This window comes from Tamandua tetradactyla, chromosome 3 (assembly GCF_023851605.1).
Source record: "Tamandua tetradactyla isolate mTamTet1 chromosome 3, mTamTet1.pri, whole genome shotgun sequence".
NCBI classification, from domain to species: domain Eukaryota; kingdom Metazoa; phylum Chordata; class Mammalia; order Pilosa; family Myrmecophagidae; genus Tamandua; species Tamandua tetradactyla.
The window spans coordinates 45,504,551-45,524,939 of NC_135329.1; the positions used below are offsets into that span (position 1 = coordinate 45,504,551).

Consider the following 20,389-nt stretch of genomic DNA (forward strand, 5'->3'; position numbering starts at 1 on the left):
TTTACCTCTCAACTTTACTAAACAGAGTTCTAAGATTTGTTTTCTAAAATAAGATATCTGAATCTATGAGAATTTCTTTGTCTTTGCAAAGAGACAGAACTGATGCATGATGGGAATGGCCTCTGAAGTCAAATTAACCAGATTCCATTCCTTATTCTCCTACCTGCTGATACAGAGGGCCTTGGGCAAGGCTTTTAACCTTTCTGAGCACCAAGGTTTCATTAGTAAATACGGGTAATCCTCTCTGTCTTACATGGTTGCTTTAAAGGTTACAGATAATGTAGATAGAGAGCCCTTATTTTATGCCTGGTACATAATAAGTATATTATTAACTTATATATTGTTAACTCTAACATAATATACTTATTATGTTAAAAAATGTTAGCATTTACTATCACCATAAGCTTACACCAATTATGGCTGGTCCAAAAGCTGGCATGTGGTCAATCTTGTTCAAGCACATGGCCAGGATTTTAGGACTTTGTAAAAACAGGAAGAAGTCAACAACATTTACTACCTGCTACATTTTAGAGCAAAATGGATAACTTATGGGCCTGGATGTTATTTGATGACTAGGAACAATCCATTCTTGACCACATTCTTCATGTAATTCTGTCCAAGAAAAGTGAAAAATGAGTCCAACTTTCCCAGACTCATATTTTGGTGCTTCTAATAAACATGGCCCTGGTGATTGACATCTGTCTGATCAAATTGTTAAGGAGAAGATAAATTGCGTGCCAGGCATTTTAGTATTTGCTACATTTAATATAGTTCTTTGTTATAGCCATTCTTAGAATGGCTTTTATTTGTTTCATATATGTAAATCATGGTCCCTAAATAGAGAACAGTTATCCCTGAGGGTAAAGTCAAGTCATACATTTTGGACTAATTATCAAATAGATCCAAATAGATTTGGTGCTGTTTATAGTGAGAGAGGTGAATAAATAAATTAACATACTCAAATTCACACAAGCACAGACATTGTAACATTCATTGAATGCATATTAAATGCCAGACTTTATGCTAGATATTTTTACATATTTTATTTCATTCAGTTTGCACTACAACCCTCTGAGGCAGTTGCTTTTTCCCACTTTACAAATGAGAGAATGGAAGCTTAGAAAGTCTTCCCGAGGCCATTTATGTGAAGCCAGCTTTCCAGCTCCCTTAAGGTCAAGTTAAAACCATTCATTGTGCTGTGAAATATGAATAAATAAATAACACTCATTTACTAAGTATAATGATTCTCTATTAAAGAATGTATTATTAATGTTTTTGAAAATTTCTTTATTCTAGGCAACTGGAGTGAGTCCTTCCTTCTAAAAATGTTTCAATATTACTTTTACAATAATGTCTGGTTCAATAAAACAAACAAAAGGAAAGGAAATTTTAAAGATTGAGAAAATATCTTCTAGAAAGGAAGATGAAGTCTCTATTAATCCCGGGCCAATTGGGAATGCCAGTTGGGTCATCCTTGGACAGTGACTGTTCTACTGTAGCAGACATGATATAGGCAAAAGAGGGAGTTTTGGATGTAAATATGGAAGAGAAAAAACAAACTGTTTTGGGCATCCCTGCACTATTAACTTTTTTCTTGATCAAATGGCATCTGCCCGCAGCAAAGGCCAGTGGCACAGGCCCAGCAGCTGGGGTCAGGGAAGGAACACTCTGAGAGATCACACAGGATTACAGCTCCACGTCAGCTTCCTGGATGAAGATGGCAACTCCCCATGTCATCTGTCAAGAGCCTGGCCCAATCTTAGGTACTTCATGAGGCATGAAATATGGTTGAAAAGAATGAGGGAATCATTTACTGGAAGCTGTCCACACCCCTGTAAGCAATCAAACCGAAAACAGATCTAATTGCAGAATTTCAGAAGCTACTAAGTGCAGAGTCTGGTCAGGTATATAGAAACCACCTGATATTTATATTTCTCACCAGGACAGAATAAGTATTCTTGGATCGTTGTTCTGCAGCTGATTTGCAACTACATAAGTCATGATTTACTGATTCCCAAATTATAGAAAGGTGAAGCATAAGAATATTATTGCAATGAATATACATATATGTATATATATATATATATATATACATATATATATATATATATATTATTCAAGAGTTTTAGAATTTAGAGTCAACCACATTTTTAAACCTCATAAAATTGTGCTAATATCACCCTACTCCTATGTTCCTACTCTGTCCCTTCAAAAGGTAAATGCTAAAACAAGCATTAAAAGGTATGTGCAGGGAAATTTTCAAGAAACTCTGTTTCCTAGAAACCTCTGATCTTTGACGTTTGATTGGTAAATTTGAGTAATTACTATTAAAATTTAAGTTTATACTGGACATAGCAATTAAATTTCCTTCATGGAAAATTGAATTTCCTTCATTGAAAATAAGCCCTCCTTAGTGAGGGCTCCTTATTCTGATGAAATATTTCTCTTCCACACCCTTGTGTGATAACAAGCAATTACGATACTTGGCTCTTAGTTCATGTGAATTCAAAGGGTAGCTATATCATACTAAATTATTCAAAAAATGAGCTCTCGACATCCTAAATTATGATGTTGGGTTCTTTCAGTGTTCAATTCATACATCTGGAATGCCTGTAAGATATTTCTAACAACTGGCAGAAATGTGCTCTTTTTTCTGGCAAATCAGACCTATGGATATCATAAGTGTAAGCAATACAGTCATATAAGCTGGGAGATGGGCAATAAGTAAAAAATTCAAGTTAGCCAAAGCGATTCTAAGTTCAAATAATGTAATTGAATTTTAAAGCATTAACTGAACAGTATTACTGGTGTCCATTGAATAAGGCATGAGATTTTGTAGGTTTGTCCAGAGTGATGCACCGATAAATCCCAGAGTAATTTGAACAGCGAATAAAAAAGTATTTGCAAATTCCCCTTGGCACTATGGCGAGAAAGGAGAAAAATTCAACTTCCCCATGTGGAGAATTCCTGATATTCTCACAAGCAGTGGGGACAATCAAAGCAATAGGCCAAACCCTCAGTCTTGGGGTTTGTTCATATGAAACTTATTCTTGCAAAGGATAGGCTAAACTTACTTAAAATTAGGCCTAAGAGTCACCTCCAGAGAACCTCTTTTGTTGCTCGCATGTGGCCTCTCTCTCTCAGCCAACATGACAAGCGAACTCACTGCCCTCCCCCTCTCTACATGGGACATGATTCCCAGGGGTGTGGACTTTCCTGACAACATGGGACAGAAATCCTAGAATGGGCTGGGACTCAGCATCAAGGGATTGAGTAAACCTTCTCAACCAAAAGGGAGAAGAGAGAAATGAGACAAAATAAAGTGTCAGTGGCTGAGAGATTTCAAACAGAGTTGAGAGGTTATCCTGGAGGTTATTCTTATGGGTTATATAGATATCACCTTTTTAGTTAAGGTATAATGAAGAGGCTGGAGGGAAGTGCCTGAAAATGTAGAGCTGTGTTCCAGTAGCTATGTTTCTTGAAGATGATTGTATAATGATATAGCTCTCGCAATGTGACTGTGTGATTGTGAAAACATTGTGTCTGATGCTTCTTTTATCTACCTCATGGACAGATAAGTAAAACATATGGATAAAAATAAGTAAATAATAGGGGGAACAAATGTTAAAATAAATTTAGTAGATTGAAATGCTAGTGATCAATGAAAGGGAGTGGTAAGGGGTATGGTATGTATGATTATTTTTCTTTTCTCTTTTTATTTCTTTTTCTGAATTGGTACAAATAGTCTAAGAAATGATCATGATGATGAATATACAACTATGTGATGATATTGTGAGTTATTGGTTATACACCAAGAATGGAATGATTATATGGTAAGAATGTATTTGTATGTTATTATGTTTAAAAAAATTTTTTAATTAATATTAAATTAATAGAGTGAAATATAAGACTGAATGTATAGTAGGATTTTACGTTGTAGTTTTAACTACATAAACATGAAAAAGATTGCAAGAAAAAATTTCTACCATAACATGTATTATTTATATAATTAAAATATTTTTAAATTAAAAAATATATATATTACTAGTATTCAGAGATGTGGAGAAATGAATTTTGAGAAGTGAATTTGAAAAGGAACCACCAAGATATACAATCATATTTCAAACACTGAATTACTTGGGAAATTTATTAAGATAAAGATAATGTAAAATTATATGTTTATCTGACTATTCTCAAAACAGCATAAAATCTAATGATAAACATTCTGATCAAGTACCTCTTTGAACTTAATATTCTAATATTTTAGCATTCTATCTCTAACACAATAAAAATAAAAACTCTCAAGTACATATAAATTTTATCAAAATACCTTTTTCCCCCACATGCCTGTACAAGTTTTTAATATGGGTTAAGGTGAAAAATCCCGTAATTATCAAAGCTATTTAAAAATGCTTTTAAAAGGTATGTATTTTTTTTTAATTAACGGAAAAAAAGAAATTAACCCAACATTTAGAAATCATACCATTCTACATATGCAATCAGTAATTCTTAACATCATCATATAGATGCATGATCATCGTTTCTTAGTACATTTGCATCGGTTTAGAAGAACTAGCAACACAACCGAAAAAGATATAGAATGTTAATATAGAGAAAAAAATAAAAGTAATAATAGTAAAAACAAAACAAAACAAAACAAAAACTTATAGCTCAGATGCAGCTTCATTCAGTGTTTTAACATGATTACTTTACAATTAGGTATTATTGTGCTGTCCATTTTTGAGTTTTTGTATCTAGTCCTGTTGCACAGTCTGTATCCCTTCAGCTCCAATTGCCCATTGTCTTACCCTGTTTCTACCTCCTGCTGGACTCTGTTACCAATGACATATTCCAAATTTATTCTCGAATGTCCGTCACATCAGTGGGACCATACAGTATTTGTCCTTTAGTTTTTGGCTAGACTCACTCAGCAGTATTTCATTACCAAGTGGGAGCACAGCAAGACTTACCCTGACAAAGAAGCCCAATTAATAAGGTGTCATGGTCAAGTTCATGTGTCAACTTGGCCAAGTGGTGGTACCTGTTTGTCTGGTTGAGCAAGTGCTGGTCTGTCTATTGCGATGAGGACATTTCATAGAATTAAATCATGATCACGTTAGCTGTATCCACAGCTTATTGCATTTGCAATCAACCAAGGGGAGTGTCTTCTGCAATGAGTGATACTTAATTTAATCACTGGAAGCCTTTTAAGGAGGATTCAGAAGAGACAGGTTCTCTTCCTGCTTTGGCTGGCGAGCCTCTCCTGTGGAGTTCATCCAGACCCTCCATCGGAGTCGTCAGCCTCACAGCCTGCCCTGTGGATTTTGGACTCCGTGTTCCCACAGTTATGTGAGACACTTCTTTAAATTTTAGATTTGAGAGTGTTTCCTGTTGATTCTGTTTCTCTAGAGAACCCTAACTAATATATAAGGTAACCCCTAAGGAACAGTATTTGTCATTCAATTCTGCTATCAATGGGAAAAGTCTTATTTTCAATTGCATTTTTGTCTATGGAAATCTGAAGTTATAAGGTTTGCAACCTAAAGTATTTATGAGACACACAGGCTGGAGATTTTTTTCCCTCAGAAGTTTTATTAGGTTGAAAGGCTTTTGGAGGGGATGTGAGGGTTGGCTTCAGGTGTCAGCTTGGCCAGGTGATGTTGTCTGGTTGTCTGATCATGCAAGCACTGGCCTAACATTACTGTAAGGATATTTCATGGCTGTTTGATAAACAGGAAGGCTTTATTAAATGATTTATTGATATTATTAAATCATTGGTCAGTGGATTGCTGCTGTGGCTGATTATATCTATGATCAATTAAGGCCGTGTCACCCACAAATGAGATAATCCCTTCAGCTAGGTTTGATCCAATCAGTTGAAGGCTTTTAAGGGAGAAGAGAGAATTTTCACTTCTTCAGCCAGCAAGTCTCTCCTGCAGAGTTCATCGAGGAACTTCATTGGCGTTGCCAGCCTCACAGCCTGCCCTGTGGATTTGGGACTCTCGCATTCCCATAGCTGCATGAGATACTTACAAATCTTATAATTACATATATTCTTGTTGGTTCTATTTCTCTAGGGAACTCTTACCACTACAAAGGGGCATCATCCAGGAGAGGGAAGCAGCTGATGAGAGCCAGATGCTAATTTAATGCTGAGCCAGTCAGATTCTCTTTTCTGGGAATTTGAACATCATTAATGAGGCTTTGAGTGAGAGTCAATGAAGTTAAGTCATGTTGATGGTGCTTGTAAGAGAGATAGACCAGCAGACCAGGCTCCTGAGGTCCCCAAAGCCCTGGTCTCTTACCTTACAGTCATCATTGTTTACCTTGTTCTTAGCAGCCAGGAAATGCCTCAGGCCACTCAAAATAAGCTTTCATAATCTTTTGTTCAACCAACCTTAAGTAACCTTCTCATTATTTAAAGTTAAAAGAACCGGTTGGTAGGACAGGTGACTCAGTGGCAGATTTATCACCTGCCATGCCAGAGATCCAGGTTCAATTCCCAGTGCTTGCCCATGCAAAAACAAACAAAAAGACAAAAAGAGCCTTAGTGACATCAGAAAGTAAGCAGCAGCCAATTCTGTGTGGTGTTTCTGCTGGTGCCCTGAGTGGGAGAGGAGGAGGTGTGCTAGGATTACAGGAGTTGGACGCGCGCATGTATTCAAATAATGGGGGTGGAGATTCTTCCAGAGCACTTCTGCTCTTTGCAGATCACATCCAGGGCACTGGGAGAGAAGAGAGAAATAAAAGGGAGGATAAATTCAGACTAAGCATTAAATATAATAATTAGGATGGTGCAGACAAAATATGAAAATATCAAGAATATAAGTTACAAGAAAAATGTTTCTCAGTAAGAAATAACTATCCAGCAAGGTCCAAGTGGTGAAGTAAGATTGTGATCAAACACCAGGAATTAAGGGAAACATCCTGGACATTATAAAAGAATGGGTTGTAAATGGCCTCCAGTGGGTTGTAAAAGGTCAAGACTCCATGCAGGCATTCAGGCTTCGTGGGTCTGTACTTCCTAAAGCAGGTGGGGACATGGGCAACTGGTGAACTGCCAACCTTTTCTGTGTCTTGGATCTCCAGAAGTCAATCAAATTTTCCTAAACTACAGGTCCTTGGAGAAACATTCTCACCCAAAAGTCCTCTGAGTCTAAGAGCATCCTCAAAGTTATGAGATGTTTTGAGGGACAATTGTAGAACCTAGAGATATTTAAGGTGGAGAAAACAGCTTGGAGGAGAGGTGTCTTTAGGTATTTAAGGGTTGTTAGGTAAACTAGTTGGCATGAGAGTTGAGAGGCCCAGTTCAGCAGTGGCATTAAGTCCCAGAAAACATGTAATTTCTAATTATACCGTATACTTTGTCTAGTGCCATAATTTTTAATTGACTAGGGAAATTAGTCATCAAGAATGAGGAAATATTATCATGAAGTCAATTGCATAAAAACAGAGAGCAGGCAAGGAGAGGTAAGTGTCTGAAGAAGGACTTAATTTATCTTGCCTTCTCTTAAAAAAATAAAAAAGAAAGAAAGAAAAAGATTCTGGTAGCTGTCTGCAGCAATTGCAAAAGATGGAACAAAACTAGAGATTTTTAGTTAATTGTCATTTCAATATAAATTGGCAATGTAGACTGAAGCTAAAAACCAAAACAAAACAAAGCAAAAAAAAAGACTTATTTTTATTGAGTTTAGGCTCAATTAACAAAGCATATACCTAGAATCATGGAGGTGATGTCAGGCCATACCCATATATACAGAATCAATTTCCTACAGAATTGATGGGCTGAGATTTATCGATAGGAAAGTGACTATGCTAATAAAGAAAGTCAAAGCTGTGCCAGAAGAAGAAAGTGCAATTGCAAGAATTGGGGAACTCTAAAGGAGTTAAATGAAAATTTGCAACAAAATTGAAATGTAAAAAATGCCCAAGAGTTGCCTCTAGCTATGCATGGAAAATTATAAAACTTCTTCTTTGTGGCCTCTGTGTATGTAAGTAGGACCAAAGCGAAAGACACAGTTCTGTGTATGGGAAGACTGTACTGATAATTCAACCTATCCAAAAGATAGAAGTTCCTCTTCACTGAAAATGTTGAAGGACAACTGAGGCATCAAGTGACTTTGAGGTAGTTGTGATCATTCACCAGTTCAAAAATGTGGTGAGCAGATGACTCTTCAGAATCTTTTCTTAGTGAGATTCTAGACATATCTGTTCATCTTTGGGGGTTTAATTATTGTGCTTGATAGGTTTATCAATCTCTGAATACCACAGAAGTTTCAAGAAAAGCATGACAATACACATAGACATCCACTTTGAGTGGCTTAGACAGCTGACGAGACAGTTTCACAGCAATCGCTTTGTCAGCAAAATGAAAATTGATTTGCTTCTCAGAAAGAGATCATTTACATTTAAAACGTAGATGTGGATGGCTCCACATATCCACTAACTCCTGACTAACATATTCTCTCCCTACAGACAAGACCAATGGGGACTCAAATTACAATTAAAAGTGCTTTGCTAAACCTGGAATCTTCTCATAACTTGCTATAATTCATATATTTAGAATTTGAACCCAGATTTGTCTCCTTCAGAGGCTATCTGTTGTTAATTTAACCCCAAGATTGTAGATTAGAGTAGTAGAGGAGAGAGGTCCAACCAAGAGCTCCTCCCCAGCCTTCTCCCACTCCCCCATTACCCTTCCCTGTGTAAGGTGCCTGCTGACAGTAATTCCAGATGAACCCTGTTCCAGTTTCCATAGTCTCATCACTAAAGGAATTTAGAGATGAGAGGGTCAATAGGAATAGGTAGTAAAGTTTTTTAAAGAGTGAAAAAGAGAGTACACATTAGCAAAGTTTGCACTTTAGTTCAAGGGTGAAACACACACTGAGTGGATTGGGTTAGCTGTTTTATAGGATGGTTTCATTGGTAACACGTCTTCATAGTGACCTTTGGCTGTTAGGGGCTTCCATGGTTTGTATTAACCAGATGCTTACAGGGCTAATATTATTTCAGGAAGAGATAACTATTGATGACTGTGGCCAGCCTGTCACATATCCAAAATTTATCTTTGGGCAGATGTTTAACAATCTTTATAAGCCCAGGCTTCCTGTTATTAACTATAAGTTTGGTTTGGGGCCATAATTTTATAAGCTTAATGTTTTTAGGGGGATTTAATGGTTTGGGGAGGTTTCAGGGCTTTAGGAGAAATTCTTGTTTTAGGCAGTTTGCAGTATGCATTAATTTCTTTGGAGCTAGATAAGAAAGGACTAGCAGTTGTCTATTAACTATTTTAAAGCTGGATAGAAAACCAGAGAACTGCAGTTGTTCTAGTCTCTCCTGCTCCACCCCTACCAGAGACACATTGGGCTCACTTAGAAGGAGGTTAAGAGATAACCAGATACTTCTATTCCCAGGAGTTACTTCCTACTCATTTATGGATTGAAATTTTGCATCTCTAATTTCCTTTTTAAACATGCCCTGGAACTCTTTCTAAGGATTAAATTGTAATTCTGGTAAGAAATGACCTTTTGCAAATAAATTGTATTATTTTACTTAAGTGAAGATATTCTTTTTATCTAAATCCTAAAACATCTCCCATTTTTACTTAAGCACAATCTCCTTTTGCACAGCTGGATATTTGCAATCATGTTCTATGTTGGACATTCTGCTGCAAAATCATTAATACACAGGGCACAGAGACAAAAATAAAATAAAATAAAATATTCCTCAAGTAGGATGTTCCCTATATCTAAATCTGAATGTTTTATTTATTAGTTAAAAACAAAAACACTCAACCAAGATGAAGGAACCTCAACACACAAGTTGCCTCTCCTGTTTATTTTAGATTAAACACTCACAGAATTTTGCTCAGAAAAATACCCAAGATCTCCATATGCCGAAAGGAAACCGCAGAGGAGAAGAAGGCCTGTGACCCCCATTGCCATCCTTATACACAGATTCTGTGAAATTCTTCCAATGCTGCTCTGGAAAAGCAAACCCGTGTTTTATATAGATATATAAACAAACACCTCGGCCTGACAGAGACTCATTGCGTTATTCCACCTGTCAAATGATGTGTAATAGTGATGAATCACTGTGGGTTTAAACCATTCTGCCAGTCTCTGAATAGCACAAGTCAGAGCTTAGCTTGGTGCAGTGGGAGCAGAGGATGAAGCCACACCTGCATCACAATGAATTTGCATGTCTGACCCACTTCGCCTGGCATCCTATTGAGGTAAAATAAGCATCTGCCAAGGTGACAAGCAATGGATATGCCAGCCTCCAGCTATCAGCCCCAAGTAAGCTCCATCTCTTTTCCCCACTCCCTGCATTTTGGTTGCCTTAGCATTAAGTAATTTCTTCACGTTCTCTCCTATAAATAGCTTCCTTGGAGGTTTCAATTACTAATCATTTGTGTCTGAACCACTTTCATAAACCTACCAGGAAAAACAATAGTAAACTCCATAGAGGATTACCTACTTTTCACTTTGACTAAACAGAAATACTTTGAGATTTCAGCCATTGTTTTATCTATCAGTCTGTCAATTGTAACATACCCAATAAATTGTCTTTCTTATCACAGGCTGGTTATTTTACTTGTAGGTCTCCCCCATGTTGAGATAAGCACACTGCAAGAAAGACAAACAGATTGAACATTATAAAATCCTGAGCTTAAGATATACTGAATCATCTAATCGCCGGATCAATTTTTTACGTTAATTTAATTCTTACATATCAAGAGTACTTTTAAAAATCTAAGTTGTAAAGTACAATTTTTTTAAACCAAAAGCTGTGCCCTCAGGAAAACACATCTATAATCGCAGATAGCTGCTTTGTGACAAAAGCCATGAGACTATTTGATAATTATTTAATTAGGTATTACTTAAGGAAATAACTACAATAAAAAAGTTCCACATATAATCCTATTTTGATTTGACATTTAAAATGTAAGAAAGCTATTTTCTACTAATGTGTGAACTTTATTCTGTAAAAAGTTCATTTATAAACTGGTTAACACTTGTTTTCATAAAATAGACCATTTCAAGTACCTGTATTTAATTTCCCTTTGGGGTGTGATTTAGATTACCTAAACCAAATGGTGCTTATGACAGGGTCTGGAAGCCTGTGAGTGTCCATTATAGTGGGTGATTTTTATTTGATTTGGTTGGGCCAAAGACATAGTGGTGAGAGAAATACATTTTACTAAAACTAAGTTGACAAGTTTTCCATCTGTGCCTCTCCCTACACCAAATAACACCAATTTTCATTAGCGCTGTTTGGCACTCACTGTAATTGCTCCTGTACACATCTGCTTGATAGGCAAATCAAGCAAAAGCATGCTGATGGTTTTTTGAAGGGAATCCTTCTGATATCACCCATTGCACCTGGTTTTTCTTTTCCACTAAATGGGGTTAGGAAAATAAGCTAAAAGCAAGCACTATGAATTATGCCAGAAAAGGCAAGCAGGAAGCCGTTTGTTTTCTTTCTTATGGTTTCATTTTACAGTGATTTCATTTCTCTTCCACACTCTCCAGTTTGAGAAGACCCAGTAGGAAGGAAGTTTGCTACTCAACCCAAACCACAGACAGAAATAAAACCTCTTGCTCCCACCATCCACCTACCCATTGCCTGGTCCAATGGATATGAAAATGATGGCTTTTTATTCTGCAGAAGCCACGTCTGTGGATACAGAGAAGCCAACATATTTCTAGAAACAACATTTGTCACTAAAGGAAAGTCTGATTTCTGCCTGCCCTTTTGATCTCTAGTCTACACAGCTCGCTGGCTACTTCTTAGGAGAAATCCACCCCTAGGCAAAGAACTCAAGAAGAGTCCTGATCTTTATAGTGATAACGGAATAGAAGAGAAATTTGTCTTCTGTGAGTATGAGTTGATTCCAGGCATTTTTTCCCTTAAGGCAGTCTGTGATTAGTCGTGTAGAGAATAAATTCCATTAACTGTAAGGCTGAGAAAGTTTAAGCATTTGAGATGGTCTTTATCTCCCCTTAGCTCTTGAACAGAGCAGGTTTGGGTTTTTAAAACACTCAGTGAAACAATTTGTGATAAGTTCTTGAGGGTCGCAGAATAAATATATATATAAATATCTACCCCAAATCTTATTTCTAATAAGAAAAAAAAGGATTTGCCTCAGAGTTAAACTCTCAAATAAGCAGGATAATGGATCAGAACAGAGAAAGGCAAAGTCATTTGTAAGAGAAAGAATGGCTCCTAGGGCCTAAAATATGATTTTAAACTTATTGATTGTGGTGACACATCCTACCGAAGAATTATGTCGGTGTGAATGGGTGAAGGTCAATGCTGAAAGTAAACACAATGGAAAGTCTGAAATCAAATGAGCATAGCCATATTCTTATCCTTGTTACAATCAGAGAAAAGCACGTCTTTAGCAATTGACTTAGGTATTTTTGTTCCCTCAAATGGATATCAAAAATAAAGAGTTGGAGGCAGTGCTATATCTGTTATATTCCAAAGACTTGAATATTTTTAGATACATATGCACATGCACACACACTCATGTACACACTGTTATTCCTTTTTTGAAATAACTGCAGTCAACTGCCAATGGAAATAAGCATGTGGATTAATCTAATCTTTTGTGTTCTGATTTCATGTTCGAAACAACATTTTGTGTGTTCATCTAGTAAATAAGTTTTATAGCAAAAGTTTACCGTGAAACAACTATTATGTTAGACAATAACTGATCCCTAGACTCATGTCACTTAAATGTTAGCAGAAATGACAGAAAATAAACAAATAAAATTTTAAAGTAAACAAAAGAATGACTAATATTATGAATCACACTCTAAAGGAACTCTGGTCCCAGAAGTCAGCAGCAGGAGGTGTCTCTAGATGGGATAGCCTAAGAAGGCATCTCTAAAAAGGTTCTGCTTAAGCTAGAAACTGAGGTTCTGAAAGAGGCTCCCAAGAGCCTGGAGCAGTGTGTTCCAAATGGAGGACACCATGAATGGAAAGGCCTTGATTTGCAAGAGAACTCAGTGTCTTCCGGGAAGGCCAGAGGATAAAGTGACCTTTTGCCCATGTTGGTACAGGTTAACAGGTGTTATCCTGGAATAATTATAGATAGTGTCTACTTTCACTCTCAAAAGTGTCTCCAATTGGACAGTACGTCTTATGATCACCTTAATATGACTGAAGGGCAGTGAGTGAGAAGAATGGCACAAAATGAGGTAAGAATAGTGGGAGGACTAGTTGACGCAGATCAAGGTAAGGAGTTTTGCATTAAGTGGGACATTTTTTAAGTGAGTTACATTTTAAAAATATATATTATTATGATATAGATTTATCATGTGGGGGCATTATGTGACTTTCATTCAACTTTTATATGCCAACACCTTTACAACACTTCTCAAATTCAGATAAAAGTTTAAATTACCTGGGAGTGACAGCTACCAGGTACAGGGCACAGCGGAGATGGCGGCCACCAGACGAGGTAGGGAACCAAAACGAACTCACACCTAAGGTGGCAGCAGAGATGGAATCCTTCCCAAATGCCTGGAAATTCCTCATTGGATTATTGTGTGTTAAGCAGAGTCTTGGGAACAGCCATTCATCCTAAATTGGGAAGAAAGATGTGGAAAGCTTCAACAGGCAGTATCAAGTCCATTACTCAGGGTGAGGGTGGGATAGAGGACTGGAAAACAGATCCCCATTTTCTGACTGATGTAAGTGAAAAGCAACAAAGACAAGGTGTCAAAAGGGTGAAAATAGGGTGGGCCACAGTGGCTCAGCAGGCAAGAATGCTCGCCTGCCATGCCAAAGGACCAGGGTTCAATTCCCGGTGCCTGCCCATGGAAAAAAAAAGTGTGAAAATGTCTGGGCAGCACGTCAATATGCATAAGATGAAAGGGAATATTTTTCAAGAACACCAGAACTTCAAAGAAAAGAAATGTGAAAAGTATCTCGTGATTATGGATGGAAATTTGGCATGGAACAAGATGGAATGGATAAATCAGCGGTTGGCCATGAATACCAGCTTAGACTTTCTAAACACTGCTCCCAAAATTGACTTGTTTCGAAGGCAAATTTGATGGGTTTAGTTTAGTTGGTTAGCCTGCTTTACGCTTTGAATGCCAAAGTAAACTGAGACACAGTCTTCACCAAAAGATTAATCAAGTGGTAAATTTGACCTGTGGCTGACTGTGGACAAGTGTCAATGAGCTTTGATTGCTGGGGAAGAACCAAGAACTATGAATCACAGAAAGATCATTCCAGAGACTTTGGTGACAAACAATGTATTCACAAGGATGAAGTGGATAAGAAATGCTATGAGTGTTGAGAATCAAGTCTTAATAGAAAAGCATGAGTCAGAAAGAAAAATTTAGTGTGCAGACAGACAACCCAAATATATCCTTGGGTGTGATCATCATGGGAAATTGAAATTGCATGAATTCCAAAAAGACTATTCCAAAGGATTTGGTATAAAGTTTGGGATACATAAGATTCAAAGGATAAGAATCTTTTCACCCTTTGAAGATGCTACAAAGACAGCCTCAACTTATCAGAAGACTGTCCCTGTGGAAACCATGAAAAACAAAATAAGTAATATCAGAGTTAACTTTTAAAGCCTTGCTAAGGAGAAAGAACAATAACACAGATGGGATGCAGAAGTAAAGAAATCACAAAAGATTAATAAAAAGAAAGAAGAGGACAGAAGAAAACTAAAAGAGCAAGCCAGAACCAAAACAAAACAAGGAAACTCCCTCTATATCTCCCACCACACAGCCAGCTAGAGAGACACTACCTTGGAGCCCTGTCTGTGGGGATGCAGTTCCACTCAAGGCAATGCTACAGAGGTCCCCATGCCACCAAATCCCCATGACCTGCTGGAGCCTTAATACAGAGTGTAGAAGGCAGAGTACCAAGAGGCAGTCAAGACAAGGAGCTGGTGTATGCACCAGGGGCATCTATGAACCCACAGATGTACCTGTCCCCTCTTGAGCAGAGGAAACTACCTATGTTGAATAAGAAAATAACCCCGGAGTCATAGCTGTAGCCCTCTACGGTTGTCAGCCTGCAGGTAATAGTGATATTTTATTTGTCCTGATGGCATTATCACAAACATTGGAATGATGGAAGATGGTTGGGGGGGGTGGTTTGCATAAAGGCAGATGTAAACTCTTCCAAGGCAGCTGTCTAGTGCTCTGGCAAAAGAGACGACCATCTTCAATTCATGTCTTAATGCCAGTGTTTGCAAATCTTGATTTTTACACTATAAATCATAAGGGTGGGAAGAGGAATATATGTGTTAGTTTTATATTTAATACTTTTCATGAAGTTTTTCAAAACACTTATGTCAGAGAATTTGCTAATGTCATCACATTCCCAAGAAAGACTTTAATAATAGCTTATATGCACTTAAGGTATTTTCTTTTGTTGCCAAATTGACATACTGTCCAAGGCAGCCATTTCAAGGACTTTTACTTCTCTTCAGGTAAATAGCACATGTTGACATAATACCTGTGAGCACTCAGCATCCCCATGATCAACAATGTGATGCAGGCATTAGGTAAAGAAGTCTGTCTAGTATCTTATTGTTTGGTGGAATAGGAAAAGGCAAGTAGAAAGATAAAATCAGCTCAAATAGCTGAAAAATATATTAGCTATAAATTCTGATGAAAAAAGTTTTTCCTACTTATAAGTTAAATCCCATAGTGTGTTTTGCTGAGTTTTTAGGTAACTTCCTCTTCTCTCTGCCTTACCAAAAGATCCCAAACTTCCATAAGTGTTTCTTTTCTAGGGTCATTCTGATCTGTTCACACTCCCCCCGACAACCCAGGGGGACATCTCTTCCCTCACCCAAGACAGTCCTTCGTCCCCGGCTTGTCTTCAGATATGACTTGGCATTTTAATGATAAGGGAGAAGATAGCTGTCATGATTAATTATTTGTGTCAATTTGGCTAGGTTATGGTGACCGTTTGTTTGGTCTAATACTGGCATGGTTGTTATTGTGGAGGTATTTTGTAGATGGAATTAGCATCTCCAGTAAGTCGACCATAACTAAAGGAGATTATCCTCCATAACATGGGTGGGCCTCACCCAATCATTTGAAGATCTTAACAGCAAGGATTGAGGGTTCCAGGAGTTAGAAGGAATTCTGTCACAAGACTACACCCTTCACTATTCTTGAGTTTCCAACGTCAGAAACTCAGACTCAAGAATTCAGTATCCCTCTCCTTCAGATTGCTAACCTCTGGCCTGCCCTACAAATTTGGACTTGCCACCCACAAAACTGCATGAGCCAATTCCTTATAATAAATTTCTTTGTGTGTGTGTGCATATATATATATATATATATATATCCTGTTGGTTCTGTTTCCCTGGGGACCCTGACTGACACAATAGTGTTGGGGTCAATGTCTTGATCCTCCAAATCTTAATTTTAACCATCAGTTTGACAATTCTCTTGGCAGTTATCGAGGTGACTAAATCTTCATTGCAACCTGTGTTTTGGGTTTGTTTGATTGTTTACGTAAGAAAACTGCAACTCAGCTGCAGGAAGGCAGATGCCCTTTTTGTTGTAAACTGCTGGAAGCATTTTTCCTATTAAAACAGTAAAGATATTTTTTCCAAACATATTGTGTTATAGGAAAAAATTATTGCCTTGACCGAAGTATGAAGGAAAATGAGTTATTAGTGTTTCTACCAAAGATACTACTAATGGCAGCTCATACATATGTTGACTCCATGTTCTCTTTCCATTGACAATCACGACACATGGCACTGAAAATAGTAAAACTCATCTCCTTTTAAGAAATCAGAACTGTAGACCAATTCAATACATTTGTGAATAAGCTAGCTGTAAGGTGTACGTGTACCTTTACAAAAAAATCAGTAAAAGTATCTCAAGTACTTAGTACATTTCTTGATAAATATACTTTATATGTCATCTTTCCTGAAATGCATTTCTGAATAATAATGGCTTTACCAGAATTGGATTGGTTTTATATACAAATTTATTTTTACTAAATTTCTATAGCATACCTCCTGGGAATGATTTCTTTTTTTATTTTTGGTAAATTAAATATTCAAAATAAGCATTTCGATCTACTCATTGCATAAAATATATATATATATTAAATTATTCATGGTGATAATTCTTGCAGTCAGTTGTTCAGTTTGGTGACATCTTTATATCTGTCAGTAAAGTAGTTCTTATGCAGTTATTTGATTATTTTATTGCATTTAACACTCATTATTTAAAAATGACTGGAAAATATAAAGTGATGATACTGGTTAGCTAAATCTGCTGATACTGATTGTAAGACATGATATTGGATTCTGTGATGATCTGGATATGTTTCTATAGCTTTCAAATATGCAGAGAAATAAGGATATATCTATTATCAAAAATGAAAGTGGAAACTTTGAACAAATGCAAAAGCAATCCCTTTTATATTGGTAAATGCTATAAAAATGTGATAAAACTTGCCACTGAGGTTTACAGGTACGCCATTTTGATTTGAAATATTAGTAATGTATCAACCACCAATACATTTAAGCAATATTTAAATACAATATTTTACAATGCCAAGGGCATATAGATTAATTTTAAGCCCCAGTAGCTGAAAGTGAGTTTAAGACTTTCATCCTTTGTAGTAACCGAAGTATATTAGGTCAACAATAATTTAAAACTACCACAGCAACAATATTTTAAGATAGGAATAATCCACAGTGCTAAAATGTTTATAATTGTTAGTGCCAGCATAAATTAAAGGAACCCTTGGGAAAGATAGGAAAGCTTTATGTATATATTTTGTGTGTTTTTTGACCCGCTCTTAGCTGGGAATTTATACTGATGCAAAATTCCAAGATGAAAAGAAGTATATCCGCAAAGTCAGTGTTAGATGTGATGGCACATAAAGGGAAACAATCCAATGTCCTTACATCAGGAAAATGACTGATTATGATCTACTCAATGGATTATATAACAACTGTTAAAATACTTATGAAGAGAAAAGAGCCACATTGAAGATTGGTTAGATGATAAAAGGAGCACGTAAAATTATATGCCTTTCTGCTATAATTACAGTTAAATATAATTAAATCCAAATGCAAAAATGACTACCGTGAACATGAAAAAAACATTAAAACAAATTTGGGTAGTGGGCTTCTGTATTATAATTTGATTTAGCCTCATAGTTATTATAATTTCATGAATGTGTTTAATAATTTAAAATATGATAACGCAAATAAAGTAAGGTAAGATTTGGATTAAGTGTGATAATGTTTACAGTGTTTTGTATGCTGTAATGAATGTTCTTAATCATTAAAGCCTGGCTCACACGGTCTTTATCTGATATTATTTTCATCTGATACTGATGAAAATTACATGCCACACTGTAAATTAACTTGCTAAAAGCATAACCTTTCCAGGGAAGTTTCGAGTGAAGATACTTGAGGAAGAGAATCTCGCCAGCCACCTGGGGCTACTTTTCCTGAAACAAATTAGGGGAGACAGCATTCCTTGTATTTAAATTTTCACTTTCAATTACAATAGTAAAAAATGAGCATGTTTGATAGGCACTTATGGGTTCTTCTGAGTAATGAAAATAATAACTAAATGTGTGTTTATCAACAGGACACATTCTGCTACTGAATCCACCCTGGCAATCAGAGAGAGAGAGAGAGAAATAACTTCCCAATTGGGATGCGAAAAATGTCAAGAAATGAAGATTTCACAGCAGAGCATTTCTGCTCAGGACACAGGCAAGGTAGATTTTCATCTGGCCTTCCTTAGGTTTACAAAATTATTTATTTAAGTCCCTGGAACTCAAAAACAGAAATATTCTGCTTGTTAATGCAATTATACATAGACTTCTTTCTCTGTTGCTGTCCAGTATTTGCTATCCATGCTTTTTTATCCTATCCATTTTCTCTCATACAAATTGCATATATAAGAGAGGGATCATTTGCCAGAATTTTAATCTACTTTTTAAACTGTTTAAACAAATGAGAATTAATAAAGTAGAGTGAAAGGAATGAAAATGCCCTTCATTTATATGGACCTGTTTCAAAACTGATGCCTACCGTTCAGATATTTGTTTCGATATTATCTCTAGTATTGGCTGAAATATAGATAAGAATTAACTAGAAGTTGAAAGACAATGTTGACTTTAAAATTTACTTTAAAAAACTAATAATTATAACCACTGTGGAATAAAAGCAATTATCTAACTTTTAACTATTTTTACTTGATAAACATGACCCCCAGTGATGTTACATTAAAATATAATTTTTTCAACCCCAGGAGACCTATTCAAAATGTAAAGGATCTACCTACCCTTCCAGTATTCAATACCAAAGAAATACTATATTTATCATAATCTTGGAGATAAGTAAAACCCTGTGGGCTTCAGGTCAGCAGAGCAGAATTAGTCTTTGCATCTGCCTCCAAAGCATGGAACCTTAAATACCAGAGTTTAAGTGAGAATTCTTTGCCCAATTTAAATGCAAAACTGGGTGCTCTTGCCCAACTTTGCCAAGGACTGCATCTTCACATAGTATTTAATTGGTCTGATTCATGCCCAAGGACTAGGGGTAATTTTCTATTTGTGTGCCAGCAGGGATTATTTGCTGAATTTGACTTCTCTCCCATAGGATCCTGTCTGTGGATCCCAAACCCTTCTCTGCAAGTAGGAAACTTTGCTCCTTTTGGAAATCCAACATTAGCAAGTGAGGATTCCCAGCTATTATACACACAAAAAACTGGTACGTCTTGGAGTTCAAAACTTTCTCAGCAGCATGATAAGAAGGGAGAATGCTTCATTTCTTCAATGGTACTTTGTTAAAATAACTCCTATTTCAGACTTTGCATCTTGCATAGTATGCTGCTACTGAAGCAGTCAATAGTCAGACATTAATAATAACTTGTTTTGATTTTTCACAGGATAATAACCATATAAAATGACAAGATATTTAAACATTGTAAAATGGCATGATTAGGACAAATTGAGGTGGAAATTAAATAATTCAAAATAGTTTTATATTTCAAAAATCATCTGTAAGACTGTTTTTCAAATAAAGATAAATCTAATATTATGTTCTAGTTTCTATAAAGCACAGTGAATAAATAATAGCACCTTATTTTTATCTAGCCCTTTTGTAAATATGTCTGATTTTCCCTCCTGGGGGTTTTACCATAAAAATGTTTTCATCTCTTATACAGATTTAAAAATCTTTTCTTCCAAACAAACATATGGAAAAACATTATTTTCACACAAAACCATACCTCAGTTTTTAGTGACACTCTGATTTTAATTTTCCCACTTCTTCTATTATCCCCTTTTTTTGCCCCCCAAATTTCTTACCAGTTGTCATGGTCAGGTTCATGTGTCAACTTGGCCAGGT

At 36.4% G+C, this 20,389-nt stretch overlaps 1 protein-coding gene across 1 annotated transcript in view; it reads left to right on the forward strand.

The window, feature by feature from the left end:
• TPO (thyroid peroxidase) overlaps positions 1-19,920 on the forward strand; it is a 157,457-nt gene extending 137,537 nt beyond the window's left edge. The window contains exons 15-16 of the mRNA XM_077151718.1: positions 18,621-18,753; positions 19,640-19,920. Of these exons, the coding sequence (XP_077007833.1) occupies positions 18,621-18,753; positions 19,640-19,678 (172 nt within the window). The 3' untranslated portion in view covers positions 19,679-19,920. The remainder of the gene's footprint in view (positions 1-18,620; positions 18,754-19,639) is intronic.
• Positions 19,921-20,389: the final 469 nt, after the last annotated feature.